Source organism: Rhinopithecus bieti, unplaced genomic scaffold, assembly GCF_001698545.2.
Source record: "Rhinopithecus bieti isolate Rb0 unplaced genomic scaffold, ASM169854v2 scaffold_9383, whole genome shotgun sequence".
NCBI classification, from domain to species: Eukaryota; Metazoa; Chordata; class Mammalia; order Primates; family Cercopithecidae; genus Rhinopithecus; species Rhinopithecus bieti.
The window spans coordinates 3,269,684-3,289,220 of NW_016806471.1; the positions used below are offsets into that span (position 1 = coordinate 3,269,684).

The 19,537-nt window shown below is 40.9% G+C and overlaps 1 protein-coding gene across 2 annotated transcripts in view; it reads left to right on the forward strand.

Annotated features, from left to right (window-relative positions):
- LGI1 (leucine rich glioma inactivated 1) overlaps nt 1–18,798 on the forward strand; it is a 39,775-nt gene extending 20,977 nt beyond the window's left edge. Inside the window, exons 5-8 of one of the 2 annotated variants that reach the window (XM_017876772.1) lie at nt 11,076–11,147; nt 13,709–13,878; nt 14,155–14,319; nt 18,373–18,798. In XM_017876772.1, the coding sequence (XP_017732261.1) occupies nt 11,076–11,147; nt 13,709–13,878; nt 14,155–14,319; nt 18,373–18,410 (445 nt within the window). In that variant the 3' untranslated portion in view covers nt 18,411–18,798. Of the gene's footprint in view, nt 1–11,075; nt 11,148–13,708; nt 13,879–14,154; nt 14,320–17,591 lie in introns of both variants that reach the window. The other variant, XM_017876770.1, reaches the window with a different exon arrangement.
- Nucleotides 18,799–19,537: the final 739 nt, after the last annotated feature.

A 19,537-nucleotide genomic window follows, 5' to 3' on the forward strand; every position in this document is an offset into this window, starting at 1 on the left:
GAATTGCAGTGACTCTTCATCCTTTCAACAGCTGTTTCTCAACCTACCTAATAGGTATCTTATCAGTTCTAGATACAGATGCAAGAGATCCAAGTGTCATAGTCATTCTGTCAAGTTTAACCTGTTCTCTCATCATGCTTCATTCCCAGCTCTGCTCTAGGCCCTAGGACGCAGCAGGGAACAAAGGAGACAAAAATTCCTGTCCTTTGACTGAGCCTGATTTCCAGCGTGTCCATGCGGTTGTCCCTCTGCCTCCACCAGGCCCCTTTCTCTCCTGTTGCTTGTTTTGTAGCAAAGAGAAGCTAATGACCAGATATGTTTTACAAAATCATACCTTTCAAGGCTTCTGTGTAGAGTTATTATAATAAAAAAACAGTGTTTGCAATACTACTCTTCATGTCAATGACATGATATGATTCTAAGATGGCTGTTTACAGAATAAATGTTATGCAGTTTTGTCACAGAGCCTAACACTGCCAAACCTCATTTTTCAGACAAAATTAAACAAAAGAAGCAAACATATGGAAGGAGAAATGGAAGTTCATGACCTCAACTTGAAATCCACTAGATTTACATACATCCCAACCCACATGGCCTCTGTCCAATGCTTAGCATCATGAGAGCTGTAGGGAGGATGTAGGACTCAGGTGTCCTTTTGAGGAACCCAGATATAAGCTTCACCTGCCCAATTCAATTCAGCTGTGTCTCCTCTCCAGCCTAAAAGCCTGTGGTTTCCCTCAGGCTCCATGCACAGAACAAGAAAAAATGTTTCCCTGTCTTGGAAGGAAGGAAGGAGGGAAGGAAGGAAGGGAGGGAGGGAGAAGGGGAGGGGAGGGAAGGAAGGGAGGAGAGAGGAAAGAAGGGAGGGAGAAAGAAAAAGAGGAAGGAAGATGAGAGGAGAGAGGAAGGGAAGGGAGAGGAAGAAGGGAAGGGGAAGAGGAAAAAGGCAAATAAAAAAGTCTGTTTGACATCCTAGTGTAGGACACCCATTTTGTTTAGTGGAGCCTATTATGTTTATCAAATGAAAAAGGAATTTAAATGTGGGTCTTAATGATGCCCTTTCTTTAGCAGTATGGAGCCCATAAGAGAGAGAGACTGGTACAGAATACACTTAATATCCAGAAAATTTCAGGTTCAAGGAACACCAAGGGCACCCCTCAAAGAGAGGCATGACTCTTACAGGCAGTGAGAGAGAAGTCCCACCTCTCTGAGCTGGTGCTGGAGGTGGGAAGGTGTTATGAGGGAACAGGGGTTAAGGCTGGCTAAATGAATATGACCCTTAGGTCTCTTGCATCTTTAGCTAACACTTATTAGGTTGACTCATATGGCATTGCCAATGTTAGGCTATTTTTTATCTACAAAAATGGCAATGCCATATGGTTCATCTTAAATAGTTTCTAGGATGTGACACATGCTTTACAAGGAGTAGGGCCTACAAAGATGAGTAAGAGCTAGTCCCACCTTAGAGAAGCTCAGCCTAGCAAGAGAAATTGGACAAATATTTTCTCACTGAGGGCCTTTGTCCCCAAGTTATGTTCCCCTTTCGAATTATGCTAGTCTTCATTTTACAATTCCTTCCTTCCATTCTTCCTTCTTTCTTTCCTTTCTTCCTTCCTTCCTTCTTTCCTTTCTGTCTTTCAAGGAGAGATGGAGTAGGGAGGATCTGAAACCCAAATTTCCCTCTGCCGACTCAATAAGTCAGATTCATTTTCCATTATTTATGGCTTATTAATAAATCTGGCATTTGTCTGAGCCATTAGTTTCCTTTTTAAGACATTAGGCTTCAAAGTGCACTTTTCTCTACCTCAGATCAATCCTTCCCAATCAAGGCAAACATTTGAGCTGTGAGGAATTAGCACCTCACCCTCTAATCTGTATGCGCTGCAGGAAGAGGTTACAAAGCTTTCTCATATTCTTGGCTTCATCATAGTCTCCTGATACCCCATGAAAGAGACAGGGCAGTAGCACTACATTCATAGACAAATGAGCAAGTGGAGGTACACCATGAGTTTAAGCTGCTCCCCAGTTACTAAGTGGTAAAGCCAGATATCTCCCACAGTCTTTGATGAGACGTCCGGTGCTATCTCCACTGTATCAGTTAGAGCAGGACCAGATAGCTTTTATTGAGCTGGCTGGATCCTTCCATGGGACATGATTTGAGGAGGAAATACAACTAGAGAAGAAAGAAAAGATCCTGAAAACAGGAGCCCTACCCACATACTTCATCTCAAAATGCAGATAGTTGGGATTAGACGTATACTTTCAGGTCCAGCTGGTTCCCACTCTGGCCTAACATTAAAGCCACTCCCTTACCTGTGCATTTATATAAATTTAGTTCATGCCTAAAGGAACAATGCACTTTCTCACCTTCTTATACAGAGATGTCAGTAGATTTCTAAGAGACATTTACAGACAACTTAAAAGTTATTATAGGCCAGGCGCAGTGGCTCACGCCTGTAATCCCAGTACTTTGGGAGGCCGAGATGGGCGGATCATGAGGTCAGGAGATCGAGACCATCCTGGTTAACACGGTGAAAACCCGTCTCTACTAAAAAAATACAAAAAATTAGCCAGGCGTGGTGGTGGGCACCTGTAGTCCCAGTTACTCGGGAGGCTGAGGCGGGAGAATGACATGAACCCGGGAGGTGGAGCTTGCAGTGAGATGAGATAGCGCCATTGCACTCCAGCCTGGTCAAAAGAGTGAGACTCCATCTCAAAGAAAAAATAAAAATGAAAATAAACAAATAAGTAAAAATAAAAAAGTTATTATATATACCCGGCTATCAGGCGAGATCCCCAGTCCCCTGCAAATTAACCCTTAAAAAGAGACAGAGACTTCTTAAAGTTAAGTCCTTTCAAAGCCTGTCAAATCCTGAGATTCTCAATTACTTTATTTTGAATCTTTGTCCTAATGTTATGCATGTTTCACTTTAATGTTTGAATGGTTTGTATATTTTAGCAATCGTTTTGTATATTTAAATTTTTCTGATGAATATATGTTATTTTGGTAATCAGGAAAACATGAATAAAAAATTAGTTTATGAATAAAAATTAGTTTATGGCCAATGATGACAAAATCTTCAAACATTATGTATTGGCTTCTAGTAATACCCACGAGTCTTTAATAATGATTGCTTTGTGTGCCATGTAAGTGTCACTGTGGATAAGGCCCAGTGGAACCAGCATTGTTTGCATGCATATATATAAATATTTGGAGAAAATTATCATCAATCTATATGTATTGTAGAGTATCCAATGGTTGCTCAGCACTGAGGGCGTACAAAGAACTATATAACAGTCCCCAAACTCGGGATGCTTGCGTGTTCCCAATCAGTTGCACAGGATGCTTTGTTTTAGCCTTCACGTTGCCATGTATTTAAAGAGGTAGTGCAATGTAGCAGCTAAGAGGGTGATCTCTGCCACCAGACTGCCTGGGTTCAACTGTCTCTCTGCCAGCTCAATAGGTCAAGTTTATTTTCCATTATTTACTGCTTATTAATAAAGCTGGCATTTATCTGAACCATTGGTTTCATTTTTAAGGCTTTAGGCTTCAAAGTGCACTTTTCTCCACCTCAGATCAATTCCTCGGCTTTGCACCTTAACAGCCGTGGAATTTGGGGCAGGCCATTTAGCTTCACTATGCTACAGCCTGGGCATGTAAAATGGGGTTATAATAATAATCTTTTAAAATGGGATGAGGAATAACAAGGCAATTAAGAGTATTAGTGCCTAAGGTCTTGAGATTAAGTGAGTTAATATATGCAAAGCGCTTAGAACAGGGCCTGGTATGTAGTAAGCACCACTGTGTAGGAATAAACTAAAATTCACTGCATAACCTCCGTTAGTCCTGAATCAGGATTCTAAATGGTAGAGTGTATATCCCCTTTAAACACTTTCTATGAAATTAAAGTAACTGCACTTGCACCGCCGCAGGCTCAGAGAGACACAAACCCAAGCTGAGAATCTGCATTGCAGAGGGGCTGGGTGCACCCCAGATGGCTGTGGGCGATGCTCTCTTAGCAGAAGAGCCCGGTGGCACTGAAACAAATGTGGTGTTTGAGCCAGTCTGGTTGCCTCAGAGAGGAGACTTTCCAGTGGCTTCCACAGTCATAATTGGAGGTTTTCTTGGGTAAACGATGAAAACACCAAAGGGCAGGAAATGGTCATCATTTCTGTCAAGAAGGAATGGCCATCTGCCTTTGAGAACACTTGACCTTACTCAGCCAGTTTCAAGGTAACTAGACGTTGAGCTGTGCAATATCTCAGTTGTTTTAAAGAATGTTTCTTAGGTAAACTGTGAATCAGGACCTAGAGAATGGTACTTAGTTGAAGGCACACTTTAAAGAGCCTCCACATTGCCTTGGGATTTCTACCACAGTGGGGCTGTGGGGAGGGAGGGTCCTTCCTGAAGGAGTCCACACCAGCTGGTGGGGACTGCACTAGTCACTCACGGGGCTTTGAGCTTTCTCCCTCAGTGCCTTGGCACAGGGGGCCTCAAAGGAGCATCCTCTGCTCTTTTCTTTGCCTAGATACGTACGCTTCCTCTCATCTACTCCAGCCTGCCTCATTCATTCATTCATTTAAAAGTGTCTATCATGCCTGTAATCCCAGCACTTTGGGAGGCCAAGGCGGGCAGATCACTTGAGGTCAGGAGTTCGAGACCAGACTGGCCAACATGGTGAAACCCCATCTCTACTAAAAACACATGAAGTAGCCGGGTATGGTGGCGCATGCATGTAATCCCAGCTACTTAAGAGGCTGAGGCAGGAGAATTGCTTGAACTGGGGAGGCAGAAGTTGCAGTGGGCCAAGATAGCGCCACTGCATTCCAGCCTGGGTGACAGAGTGAGACTCCATCTCAAAATAAATAAATACATAAATAAATAAAAGTATCTATTGAGGGCTTACTTTGTGCCAGGCACTATACTAGACCTACAGATAATGGAAAGAGAACCATCCTTCCAGTGCTCATTGCAGAATTATCCTAGAAATAAAGGAACATTGATTAAATGTTTCCTCAAGTCTCTCACTGACTGTGTCTTCACCCCTGTCCCAATCAGCTCCACCCCACCCCAGTCGGATATTCTGGTGCGACCCAGTGCGACCTCCATCTGCTGGAAAAGCCTGTTGTCAAACGCACTGACCCCTAAGTATGTGGCCTAAAGTATCACCTATCCTAGTGTCATCTATTAATTTTAAAGATGAAGTCATAAGCCTCTCAGTGAAAATGACAAAGATGTGATTCAAGAGCAAGAACAGAACTTGGAGATCGTTCTGACCCAGTGATCATTCACTTTATAGAAAAGGGAACAGCCAGAGCTCAAACTCAGATATCCACTTCCCTGTTCACATCACCCCTGTACTCTGTGGCTGAGTTCTGGGCCCTAAAATGAGTCTGACTGGCAAGGGTTCAGCTTCGGCCAACGCAGGAGCCTGGTACTCCTTAAACCATACCATATAGAAAGTCTTTTTCCTGACAATTCTGGTGGCTACCTGGGACTCCTTGCCTCTCTGTCCTTCATAATTTTTCTTCCTCCTATTCCTAAGAATCAAGAATTCTTACATCTAGTATTAAAATTCAGCTCTGTTTAACCCTCACCCTTGGCTAACAGATCTTTGCAGAGGAAGGAGGGTCCCCTACCGCAATTCAGGGTGACACTCTCTCAGTCATAACACTCTAGAGGTAAGAGAAGGAGTAGACACCCTGGGGGGCAGGACTAGCAACATGGCTTTCCAGAATCCCTTGCTTTTGATGGGCTCTGCATTAATGGCCGGAAGAAAACATGACTAAATCTTAACAGTGGTTACTTCTCCTATGATAATTATTATTTCTTTCCTTTTTTAAAAAATAATTTTTGCACTTTCCAGTTTTTCTTGAAGCGAAGAAATAATTATTATTACATATATATGTGCATATGTAGTATGTGTATATATGTGTGTATGTGTATATGTGTATCAGTAAAAGTAAAAGATGGAACTTTTAAGAATACCAAGGCATAGGATTTTCCTTACTAAGAGAGGCAGAAAGAATAGATGATCTCAGCTTCCTGAAGTGAATATTTTAAAGTGTTTAGATATTTAATATCACTGTTTAATGACTATAACAACAAAGAAAAAGATTAATTTTGTGGTCTTAACACATAAGGTTTAAAATTCACCTGCAGATACAGTTTTTCCTGGAATCCATTACAAAGATAAGTATATAAAGATATTAGTAACTACATGTGTTAATTCTCACAATAAGTGAAATTCATACCCTTTACTCAGTTTTGCAGATGTCAAAACAGAAACCCAGAGAGGTTAAATTAAGTTGGCTAAGGACACATTCCAAGGAGTGATGACGTTCAAATTTAATCCCCGGTGGATTTGGATGAAGTTGGCACTTAAACCACTACACTACACTAAGTGATGCAGGAAAGAATAGCTACAACCAGTTTTACAAACACATAGAACATATAGCAACGAAAGCTTCTGTTGAGGAAAAGTTAATAATAATATTAAGTCACTACTCTGTGAAGCTGGGAGTGGGATGAAGGCAGAACTGCGAAAATTTTATCCAGGTATTTTGCTTTCTGGTAGCAAAACTCAATGCAGAGGTGGAATCTGAAGAATCAAATAATCCTAATATCAACCCTAAAATAACCTTAACTCTAACCCACAAAGTGCTATCTCAGTCTCTCTAGCTGTTTAAATTCCCTGATAAACACCAGATCTCATTCTATTTACCCTGTTTTTATGATTAAATGCTGAGGAGGTTTCAGGGAGCGTCGCGTGACTTGCCCTTTTTTTTCCTGTTGCCCCTGGTCCCAGTGCCCTCAGCAGCTCTCTCCTGCAGCGAATCTCCCTGAAGCCCTCAGATGCCCATGATGATTTGTGGAGGCAACAGGCCCTCATCACAGCTGACTTTAAGCTGGGGCAAAGAACCATAGCAGTGGCTTCAAGCCTGGACAACCTTGTAGTCCCAATCTCCATGGAGGGTGAGGGCCTGAAACTGCATGGGCATTTTTTAGAAAACAGGCAGCTCCCTCCTGCAGGAGGTCTTGTGAAAGACATTTGCATGATCTGACCACTTAGGCCCCGGAGTTCGGGCCGTGACAGTAATTCCTAATCTAATCCTGTAGGGAGCTTTGGAAGTTGATGAATGCAGCCAAATGATTGACTTTGAGTGACTGAACCCTCACTGGACAGAACCATACTTATGTACAAGTACTAAGTAACAGGATCCTTCCAAAAAGTCAACTCTATTCTTTGTTTCTTCTGATTATAAAATAATAATATATGCTTGATGATAAAAACTCACAACATAAATATGTATTTACATGGAAAAGTGAAAGATTCCAGTAACCATACGCCAAGATACGACCTCAATCAACAGTTTTTGTATCTTCTGATAGAGTTTTCTTTGCGTATCCACAGACATCTATCTGTCCTTCTTGCTCCAGAGAGATGACACTCTATACTTAGGTATCACTTCATATTAAATCCTAGAGACCTACCTCATTTTTAAAATCTCCTACAAAATATTCCATGTTACATATGGACCATCGTTTATTTACACAATCCTTTATATATATCTCTTTTTTTTTTTGAAACAGGATCTCACTGTGTCACCCAGGCTGGAGTGCAGTGGTGCAATCATGACTCATTGCAGCCTCAAGTTCTGAGCTCAAGCCATCCTCCCACCTCAGCCTCCCAGAGTAGCTAGGACCACAGGCACACACCACTCCCAGCTAATTTTTGTATTTTTTGCAGACACAGGATTTTGCCATGTTGCCCAGGCTGGCCTCGAACTCCTGACCTCAGGTGATCCATCCACCGCTGCCTCCCAAAGTGCTGGGATTACAGGCGTGAGCCACCGCACCCTAGCAAACTGTTATATTTTTTGCAGAATAATTCTCAGGCTCTGTCAACATTGCTTTCCTAAGTCGTTCTCTGCCCAAATCCCACTGCCTGCTTTACTTTTATCCAAATGTACCCTGATGTCACTGGGACCTCCCAGAGACTTAGGGAAGCTGTCTGAACTCCAGCTCCCCGGCCTTGGGTGTCTGGAAGCCCTGCTCTCATGTCTGAATCTTACTTCCTCTTGATTCTGCTTCTCTTAGTGAATCCAGGCAGACTTCTCATGCCCATCACTCACCAAACCTAGACATGAAGCTTCATCCTTTCTCCTCTAAGAGCAGTCCATTGTGGGCAAGGATTTCATTGAATTTTTGGTAGCGAAGCAGCAAAGGGTTGACACTGGATTCAGCGAATCCACCCACCATTTCTCCCTCTGACTCCCCTGCCTCCCCAACCGTTTGGTTCCCAAGGCAAGAGCCTCTGTCACAAGAAGTTGTCAGGAAATGCAATGCCTCATCCCACAGCCCATCAGGCCAGCCTGTCTTTCTCAGCCCCATCTCGCAGTTCTGGTGAATTAGAAGCCCTCCATCTTGTCATGCAAAAATACTGCCTCTCCATTCCGGAAGCCCCGTAGCTCCGAGTCTGCAGCTCTGTTTTGCCATCTGTTCTGTGGTTATCTTGCACGTGGATCGTGTGAGGGCTAAAGCTCTGCTCCTTTGGGTAGGAAGTAGAACTTCCAGATTCACCCATTGTTTAAAAGAATCCCACAGGGTAGGTGGCTTAAACCTGTAATCCCAGCACGTTGGGAGGAAGAGGCATGAGGATAGCTTGAGCCCAAGAGTTCAAGACAAGCCTGAGCAACATAGCAAGACCCTGTCTCTACAAATAAAAAAAACTTAGTTGGGCATGGTGGCACACACCTGTTGTCCCAGCTACTGGAGAAGCTGAGCCCAGAGGATCACTTGAGCCAGGGAGGTTGAGGCTGCAGTGAGCTGTGATTACGCTGCTATATTCCATCCTGGGCAACAAAGTGAGACCCTGTCTCAAAAAAGAAAAAAAAGAATTCCCCTCGGACAGTAAGACAAGCACAGTGCCTTTTCCTGTGTAGCCCTATTGGCAGTAGAAATTCAGGATTTGACTGCTTAATCATTGCGTACCCACTGTCCTGTGACTCAACCTCCTCTAAATTTATGCCCTGCAGCCAGTTGCAGTTTTTGCCAGCTTCAGAGGAAGGGACATCCACTTAGAAGTTAGTAAGATAACTTTAAGCCACATTGTGCCGGAAAATAAACTGAGACACATAACATGGGGAGTGACTCTGGACTGGTCCAAGACATCAGAAAATCTCTTCATTCAAACACCAGTCAGTAAGATGAATTATGGAGACATTCTCTTGAATAGTCTTCCTCAGTGGCATTTTGTTAATTTTGCTGTATGTGGACAGCCATAGCAGCTCATTCGTATGGTCTGTTTCTAAAACTTGTTTCTTGGACAATGTACATACAGAAGCCATTCTCCTCTTCTGACGCCAGCCACTCCACTGAGAGTAGTACAGATGCCTGCACCATCCTTGATTATCTCATTTTCTTTTTCCAATAATCTTATGAGATAAGGTATTATTATCTTCACTTAAAAATGAAACAACTGAATTTCCAAGAAGATACATTACCAAAGTCACACAACCAGTAAATGCTGGAGTCAGGATTCAAACGTAGCTCAGAATCACTCCAAAAGCCATGCTCTTTGTCACAATTGGACCACCATTGAGAATGGAACGTTCTGACTCAGTTCCTATTCTTACATTCCAAGGTTCATTGAGAACCATTTAAACTAGTAGTAATTTCTAAAACCCAGAAAAACAACGTAACTAACTCAAAATAAGTTCTAAAATCTTGAATGTTTGCACTTGAGAAATCTTATATTTAATTAGTGGAGGTAGAAGACATAGACTTTTGAGAATGTTTTAAAGGGAAGTCGAGAGAATTTTCAAGGGTTTAGAGGCTAATGGTATGGGCTCTTTACTTTTAGTTTAGTTTTAATTTTATTGTGAAAAAAAACCTCTAAGAAAAGTTTATAACATGTGTATATATATATATATGGTGCTGGTTAAAAATAGAAAATTACACTACCTGGTGACCTTCCCCGGTCATACAGCATTAGCACTGTGCTATATTTGTGTACTAGGGACACATTTCCCTTTCCTTGGCATTATCAGGACAATTTTTTACTCACTAACCTTGATTAGAATCATTCTAGTGATTTGTGGAAGAACAACTAGAAAGGGAAAGGGAAAATCATTCTTGTGATCACAGGAAAAGAACCAGAAGAAGGAGAAAGAGGGAGATGATTAAAGAGAATGGTTGGATAGGTATTTATAAGAAAACTTTTTTCTGAGGTGGAATGAATGGAGCTAGAAAGGAAAAGGCCGCGTGGGCTTCAGAAAGGAGAAAGGATGTGCTGGGGAAGGGATAGAGCTATTGGCACTGTGGGTTGGAGGTTTGGCTGCTCTCCGGAGCAAGCAAGGAGAAAGGGGCAGCCCAGGCGGGAGGAGAGGGGGCATTTTGGAGATGGACACTCACCAGTTTGGTTAGTCATCATTTGGGAGATATCCCCTAGACTGAGTGTCCAAGAGTGTGACTCTCCCGTGTTCTGTTCTAAATGGAAAGATCAATGCCCAGGAATCATTGTTGTTTTTAACCAACATAAAGTGTTGTTTAAATATTGAGTGCGCCTGTAATCCCAGCACTTTGGGAGGCCGAGGTGGGTGGATCACTGAAGCTCAGGAGTTCATGAAGCTCAGGAGTTCAAGACCAGCCTGGCCAACATGATGAAACCCTGTCTCTACTAAAAATACAACAATTAGCCGGGTGTGGTGGTGGGCACCTGTAATCCCAGCTATGGGGGGCTAAGGCAGGAAAATCACTTGAATCCGGGAGGCAGAGGTTTCAGTGAGCTGAGGTCGCACCATTTCACTCCAGCCTGGGTGACAGAGCGAGACTCTTATCTCAAGAAATAAAATAAAATAAAATAAATAAATACGGAGTGGGTGTTGAAGTGAACAGGTTAGGAACTGAAAGGACAACAGCAGGAATCTGAGTAGTGTTTCAGAAGTAAAAGAAGGACCACAAGTCATTTAGTAGGCTGGAAATGACAAAAGAGACCCATAACTAAACTTTATCAGTAAATTCCTTTGTTTAATGTATGACTACAGCTTACATCACTTTTTTTTTTTTCCAGGAGCCTTGCAAACAACAATCTTCAGACACTCCCAAAAGATATTTTCAAAGGCCTGGATTCTTTAACAAATGTGTAAGAGGACCTAAGAAATCACTGAACAATTAATTAATTTGCAGTCATTAACAAGGAAGCCTGGTATTGATTATTAGAATTTTTAATTGGCTTTTAAATTAAAATTAGGATTTGTAAATCTGATTTTTAACTGGCCAAAAATTTAAATTTACATAGACTAACATTTGAATCTTCTGTGGTATTTATCATTGGAAATTCTGAATATATGGCACCCAGGCATTCCTTTGACAAAGTGTGTGTCTATATGGCAGGGAGCGACGGTAAGGGACTTTGACAGGGTGGGAAGAGACCCGGCTAGAAATTTCAAGATCTCTTTTTTCTCATGAGGTTCAGGAAATAGGGCTACAAAGGGAAAACATAAAGGAGTCTGGGAAACTGACAGAATAAAGATGAAAGGTTACACCCTTGGGTTGGTCAGTCAACAGAGAAATGGAGCAGGAAGTGGGGGAAGGGAGAAAAGTTTGCCTTTTTTCTCATTAGACTGAACAACAACTCTAAGCTTAATCCCCAGGAATTTGGCGTAAGCCCCAGGAAGGGAATGAATTTAATTATTTTTGACCCTTTTTCAAACAAAAGAGCTTTCAAACTTTGACTTTTAAGCCTCCGAGTGAAAGATCTTTGCAAGGAATTTGTATATTTTGCTGTAAGCAAAGCAAGTAATATATGCCTAAACCTCTCAAAAGCAATTCAGCTTCATTATTTGCCTTCCAGAACATTAGAAAGGTATTTAAATGTCATAAGGTGGAATACAGGAACAAATGAAAAGATACATGAAAACAAAAGCTTTTTAAAAAAAGTATTCAGGTACTTTGCTGTAGACTGTATATTCAAAACAAGTTTTCTCCAATAACAAACAAAAAGAAAATCTGAGTCAAGTACTTTTTTCCAAGCCCAGTATTTAACTTCAAATCAGTAGCCTAATGAAAAACTTTCTTTGTTCCTTGCAGTATTTCCCCAGCCCCTCCTCCATGTCTATTACCCCAATTCCTGAATGATGGTTTAATTCCAGGAGAATGCCCAAATCAGGATTCGTCCAAGAGAGTCCTGGACAGACCATAGTTATCTTCTCTGGTTTACAGTAGCCTGAAAGGTTGCCACTCATTAGTGTGGGTCAGGGTTCTCCTGGGAGACTAGGTCAGTTCTGGGAGTGTCTTGGAAGTTAGAACACACTCCATGGGTGACGTGGGATGTAGCTTGTTGGGGATCCTTTACCCCATTTTTGTGTCAGTCTATACCCTACACTAGTGAAAAACAAAACAAAAAAATATTGAAATTGGCTCAGTCTCCAGGGAATCCCAAGATGGGTTTAGCCTTTTGGACCTACTCTAACATGCCCAAATCAAGAATTATCTTAGAAGTACAAAGATCCATGCCAACTTGCCTTTTAGTGGATTTCTTGGCTTTCTTGAAAGTATCCTCTAAAAAACATTTTTAAATGTTTGGGCGTTTAAAAATTATTTATGTGCGGTGTGAAGAGTAGGCAGCACCTATCTTAAGAATTCTGTGTGACCAGGAAAGGAGGTGGAATTCCTGAACAGAAGCAATGCAAATACACAGAGAACTTGGTGAGTTGGGGTCATATGTGGAAATGTAAATGGTCTATGCTGTATAACTTATTACAGGCATGAGCGATTGTATGTCTGTGGTAACTCTGCTGTGTCAAAGTCATTTCCTATTTAAACTGAATTTGTAGACCACAGAAGAGGATCAGGATTAATTATGTCTGTGAGGAAGAAGAAAAGCAAACAGCTCACTTGATTTAATTAAATACATTACAGTAATCACTACATTCTGTCCTTTAGACCTGTGCTGTCCAATAGGGTAGCCACCAGACACCTATGGTCACTGAGCACCTAAAATGTGCTCCTAGTACAACTGAGAGACTGAATTTTAAATTTTACTTACTTTTTTAACAGTTAAATTTAAATTTAAAAGCTGATTCTCAGCTCAATTATTGGAAAATGTTAAGTATGTTTGGAACAATTTGGGTATATACATCTATTTTTTTCAATTATGAATTTTATGACATCTAAATATAGATCACCTATTTCTGGTAAAATTTAGCATCTGAATTAAGATATATAAAATACACACTGGACTTCAAAGACTTAGTATAAAAAAGGAATGTAAAATATCTCAATAATGTTTATATTGATGATGTGTCAAAATGATTATCTTTTGTATGTATTGGGTTAAATAAAACATATTATTAAAATGAATTATACCTGCTTCTTTTTACTTTTTTAATGTGGCTATAGAAAATTTTAAATTACATTTATGGTTCATATACTGTTTTTATTGACAGCACAGCCCTAGACTAAGCCACTTGGGGATCCAAGAGGGAGTAAGTGATGAGGTTCCATTGACTGGGTAGTCTTCAAGTGTGCATGGTGCTAACTCTCTGAGCCCAAAGTGAGTGGTCAGTCAGGTTCCAGGCGGGTTATAGGGCAGGATGTAAAGCCGGGTAAGGTCATTCTGCACATGTTAATTGTTCATGTAGAACTCTCTCCTGTGTGGGTAGGGCCCTTGTACAGCAAAAGCAGCTGAAGTTTGTCTTTCAGGGACCTGAGGGGTAATTCATTTAATTGTGACTGTAAACTGAAATGGCTAGTGGAATGGCTTGGCCACACCAATGCAACTGTTGAAGACATCTACTGTGAAGGCCCCCCAGAATACAAGAAGCGCAAAATCAATAGCCTCTCCTCCAAGGATTTCGATTGCATCATTACAGGTAATGTACTCAATCATTCCACCTCATAATATTAAAATAAGAGCTACCTTTTTTTTTTCATATGCAGAAACTTATATTTTTTATATCTTAAAACCAGCTGAGCAATTTAATTTTAAAAAATTATGAACCATTGACAATGCTTCATGCGTTTAAAAGAACAGTAAAATGGCCATTTTACTATTCTCTGAAATACATGTATTTCTTATGAATATTTGAGATCCAGCCAAGGAAAGAGGTATTAGCTCACAGTTATTTATCATTTCCTCTTTTTTGCAGAATTTGCAAAGTCTCAAGACCTGCCTTATCAATCATTGTCCATAGACACCTTTTCTTATTTGAATGATGAGTATGTAGTCATCGCTCAGCCTTTTACTGGAAAATGCATTTTCCTTGAATGGGACCATGTGGAAAAGACCTTCCGGAATTATGACAACATTACAGGTATGAAAAGCCCAATAATATTTTGAGTGGGAAGTTAAATTGCTTCAGCCAAGGGCAACAAGGAAAGATGAGTGGTATAGGGGAATGCTTTAGCAGACCTAAAGTCATTTGAATTCCAACTCTACCATTTGCTAAATGACCTGGGATTGTTCTCTAAGCCATAATTTCCCCACTTGTAAAACGGGAATATTAATACTTAACTCACAGGGTTGTTAATAAGATCATGTGAACACATATTCAAGAAACTTAGCATAGGGTCTAGTATAATACGTAAACAGTAAATATTTGATTATTTTTCTTCAAAGAAAAGTATTGGATGGTGAATCAGAAGTTCTAGTCCAGGTTCTGCCACAGTCTCTTTGGGCGAGCCGCTCATACTCACGGATACCCCCAACCCCTTTTTCTTAACTATAAGATAAGAAGGTTATTTTAGATCAATAAGTCTCAAACTTTGTTGCACAAACATTTCTTCTACAAAATGTTAATGGATGCCTTGTAACAAAAAAGATTTTGTGGTTCAATAAATTCGTGAACTGTATCTTGGTCTTGTAGATTCGTAATACATACATCTGTGAATCTGAGAAGTCCTGCAGTGAGGAAATTTTCCCATATTTTCACCCTTAATTTGGCCATGGAATCTAATTCTTTCTTTCTTTTTTTTTTTTTTTTTTTGAGATGGAGTCTCATTCTGTTGCCCAGGCTGGAGTGCAGTGGCATGATCTGGGGTCACTGAAACCTCAGCCTCCTGGGTTCAAGCAATTCTTGTCCTTCAGCCTCCCAAGTAGCTGGGACTACAGGCATGTGCCACCATGCCCCGATAATTTTTGTAGTTTTAGTAGAGATGGAGTTTTGCCAAGTTGGTCAGGCTGGTTTCAAACTCCTGGCCTCAAGTGATCCACCCGCCTCGGCCTCCCAAAGGTCTGGGATTATAGGAGTGAACCACCTTGCCTGGCCTTACTTAGCTGATCTCTTAAGTTTCTTTCCCATTTTAATAATTTTTAAAATTATAAGTCATTAATTAGAACATAGGGCTCCCTCTACAATTTTTAATATCAGCTTCAGCTTCTAATACCATTAAATCTGCTCTCAAGAGCACTCACATCTCCCCATAAAAGGCAACCCTTTAGATAAGGCATGAAGGGTCATGATAGATTTTGCTGGTAGCCATCACCCTCATTGCTCAAAGGACCAAGACAGGTCCAGGGCTTGCTCAAGGCTGGGGTTGCTTAAATAAAGGGATCCCTTCCAAACTGAGACCATTTTAGAATCTAAAAGAAACTCCTTTCTTTTCGAATTCTCCTTTCTGAAGGAAGAAGGTCATGCTTCCCTAGGCCCCCGTAAGTTTTCCAGCAGACTATAGCAGGGTTTTGTGCAGTCGAAACAGGCTCTTCTTACTTGTGTATGGTTCATCAATTTCTTTGAATGGCTGTTTAGATGAGCACTTACAAGAGAAATAAATCATACATCTGCAAACTTTCAGAGGGCACCTCACAGCTCATCTTGTCTAGGATGATGTCTTAGTCCCTTCCTGCTGCTGTAACAAAAAAATACCTTGACTGGGTAATTTATAAGAACAGAAATTTATTTCTCATAGTTCTGGAGGCTGGGAACTCCATGATCAAGGCACCAGGAGATTTAGGGTCTGGTGAGGGCTCACTCTCTGCTTCAAAGACGGTGCCTTCTCTATGTCCTAACGTGGCAGAAGGGCAAAAAAAGATCTAACAGACTCGTTCAAGCCCTTTTCCAAGGGCACTAATTCCATTCATGAGTGTGGAGTCCTCATGATCTAATCACCTCCTAGACACCCCACTTCTTAATACTATTACACTGGGGATTAAACTACAACATAAATTTTGGAGGGACACAAACATTCGAACCGTAGCAGATGACAAATATGTGTCCCATACTCAGTCATTATCCCTTCCTTCACTCTAGACAGGCACCACTAATCTATCATGGTAATCGTTCATGCAGAGTGCAGACACGGCCACAGAATCCTTCTCAACACAGTTCCCCAGGCAATCACGCTCAATGAGCCAATCAGTATTGGCACGTGTTGGAATCTGGTGGCCATCCTTAATCTAGTCTAAAGTCTCATTGTACAGAAAAGAAAACTGAGCCTCAGAGAAGTTAAATGATTTTCTTAAGATCATACAATCAGTTTAGCCCTGAAAAGAGTCACAAAGAAAACTACCTTGCCTATGGATGAAACCAATTAGTAGAAAGAGTTAATGTAGAACTTTCTGCCCCGCACTAGAGCTGTAGTCAGCAGAGGCCTAAAGCCCAGATTTGCCCAGCTGTCTCTGGATTTTCTAGAGCCAAACTCCTTCTGTGAGATCAGAATCTCACAGGTCAGATAAATGTCAAAGTCTTCCCCAAAGGATATCAAGCTAGGCCATTGACAGATCCCACATCATTTTCTGTGATTTCCCAAAATAACTTTCAGGAGCATTGCCCATGGCTGACCCCGTCTTTCGATTTTCTTAAACATTCCTCTTCCTTTTCTTCACTCCTGCCACCAGTGACCTAAAGCTCCAGAAAAGTGAAAGGTGGCATCTTCTTTCTTTGCAGGGGAAAGGCAAGTTATTCTAGAGCAGGAAGCAGTTCAGACTTAGAGCAAAACAATTACAGTAGAGCCATGGGCTACCCAGACCACAATGCTAACCTTTGGTTATCTAAGATCTTAGATAACCCAAATTTGAAGTCCTGGAATAGCTAACTTGTCCCCAGCTTGGGTTAAAAGCATAGACACACCGGTAGGCCTGGCTTTGAATCCCCAACTCTGCCTTCTGCTACCAAAACAGCCTCTGTGAGCTTCAGTTTACTCATGTGGAAAAAGAGATAATATTTATCTCTTAAGATTGTTGGGAAAATTAATGAGGTAAATTGAGAAAGCACATAATAGATGTTCAGTAAACAGTAGTTTTCATTAGAATTATGATTAACTCATGATGTGTCAGGGAAAGTAATGCTTTCTTTCTGCAAGAAATAAGAGAACACTCGGGCCATAGCTGTGTGTCCTGAATGTCTAGAGCAGGCTGGATATGACGTTAACAACTCAATTGTTGGTAACAAGGCCCCATGAGGCACAAAGGCACAGAACTTCAGGACACTGCTGCCATTGGGCTTTGGAGACCAGCCTTGCCTAATCAACCAAGGAGATCTCTTGTTTCAGGCTGATTTGGGTGGAAGTTGTATGGCCCCAGCCTGCATGTTTACATGCTCCAAAAGAGGATGGCCACACAACTAACCTCTCCTTTGTCTTTTCCCAGGCACATCCACTGTAGTATGCAAGCCTATAGTCATTGAAACTCAGCTCTATGTTATTGTGGCCCAGCTGTTTGGTGGCTCTCACATCTATAAACGAGACAGTTTTGCAAATAAATTCATAAAAATCCAGGATATTGAAATTCTCAAAATCCGAAAACCCAATGACATTGAAACATTCAAGATTGAAAACAACTGGTACTTTGTTGTTGCTGACAGTTCAAAAGCTGGTTTTACTACCATTTACAAATGGAACGGAAACGGATTCTACTCCCATCAATCCTTACACGCGTGGTACAGGGACACTGATGTGGAATATCTAGAAATAGTCAGAACACCTCAGACACTCAGAACGCCTCATTTAATTCTGTCCAGTAGTTCCCAGCGTCCTGTAATTTATCAGTGGAACAAAGCAACACAATTATTCACTAACCAAACTGACATTCCTAACATGGAGGATGTGTACGCAGTGAAGCACTTCTCAGTGAAAGGGGACGTGTACATTTGCTTGACAAGATTCATTGGTGATTCCAAAGTCATGAAATGGGGAGGCTCCTCATTCCAGGATATTCAGAGGATGCCGTCGCGAGGATCCATGGTGTTCCAGCCTCTTCAGATAAATAATTACCAATATGCAATTCTTGGAAGTGATTACTCCTTTACTCAAGTGTATAACTGGGATGCAGAAAAAGCCAAATTTGTGAAATTTCAGGAATTAAATGTTCAGGCACCAAGATCATTCACACATGTGTCCATTAATAAACGTAATTTTCTTTTTGCTTCCAGTTTTAAGGGAAATACACAGATTTACAAACATGTCATAGTTGACTTAAGCGCATGAGACACCAAATTCTGTGGCTGCCATCAGAAATTTTCTACAGTACATGACCCGGATGAACTCAATGCATGATGACTCTTCTTATCACACTTGCAAATGAATGCCTTTCAAACATTGAGACTGCTAGAACCAAGCACTACCAGTATCTCCATCCTTAACTGTCCAGTCCAGTGATGTGGGAAGTTACCTTTTATAAGACAAAATTTAATTGTGTAACTGTTCTTTGCAGTGAAGATGTGTAAATAAGCGTTTAATGGTATCTGTTACTCCAAAAAGAAATATTAATATGTACTTTTCCATTTATTTATTCATGTGTTCAGAAACAACTGCCAAATAAAATGTTTACATTTTCTTTCATATCCCAAAGGTAATTATTTACAGGAGCTGTTTTATTCTTGTTGTTGGTATGTTGAAGAAATAGTTTTATATAATAGCTTTGTATTTGGATCAAGGATTTACAGTGTGAAGAATGAGTGAAGATAAAATTATGGGTAATCTGATATTGATTACCCATAATTTATGACCAGGTTTATATGTGGCTGGATCAGATGATTTTGAACATTCAAAGGTATTTCCAAAGGTCATGGCCTTTCGGGATAATTTGAGGTGAAATGGTGACAAATTAAAAGAAAGGTAGAGAAATTTGCCTACTACAAGAGGACTGATTGGAAATTAGTGACAGCAAGACCCATCCTTTCCTGACTGATAGCCTCAGCTAAAATCACCACTCAGACAACTTCTAGGAGAAAGTAAAATCAAGAATTAGGATCTCAATACCCTATTTAGGGTCTTTCTAAACGTCTGACAGCTGATAGAGATTGTAACCTTACAGCGTTTGCTGCAAATGTACCTGTCATGAAGGCCTCTTAATCTTACCAAGGATGCTTCACTTCTAGATACAATTTTGATTTGTTATTTACCTGCTGCAGAGTGCCCAAAAGGCTCATATCTGATTTTCTAAATTTCTGCTTCTGGATCACATGGGTCATTAGCACAATGCCTGTGATACAGTAGGCTCTCAAAAAATGCTTTTAAAGAAGCATGTGTCCTCCTGTTATAATATAATAATAAACTTTCTGAGGCCTTTTGACCTAATTATTGCCTACCTCCTAA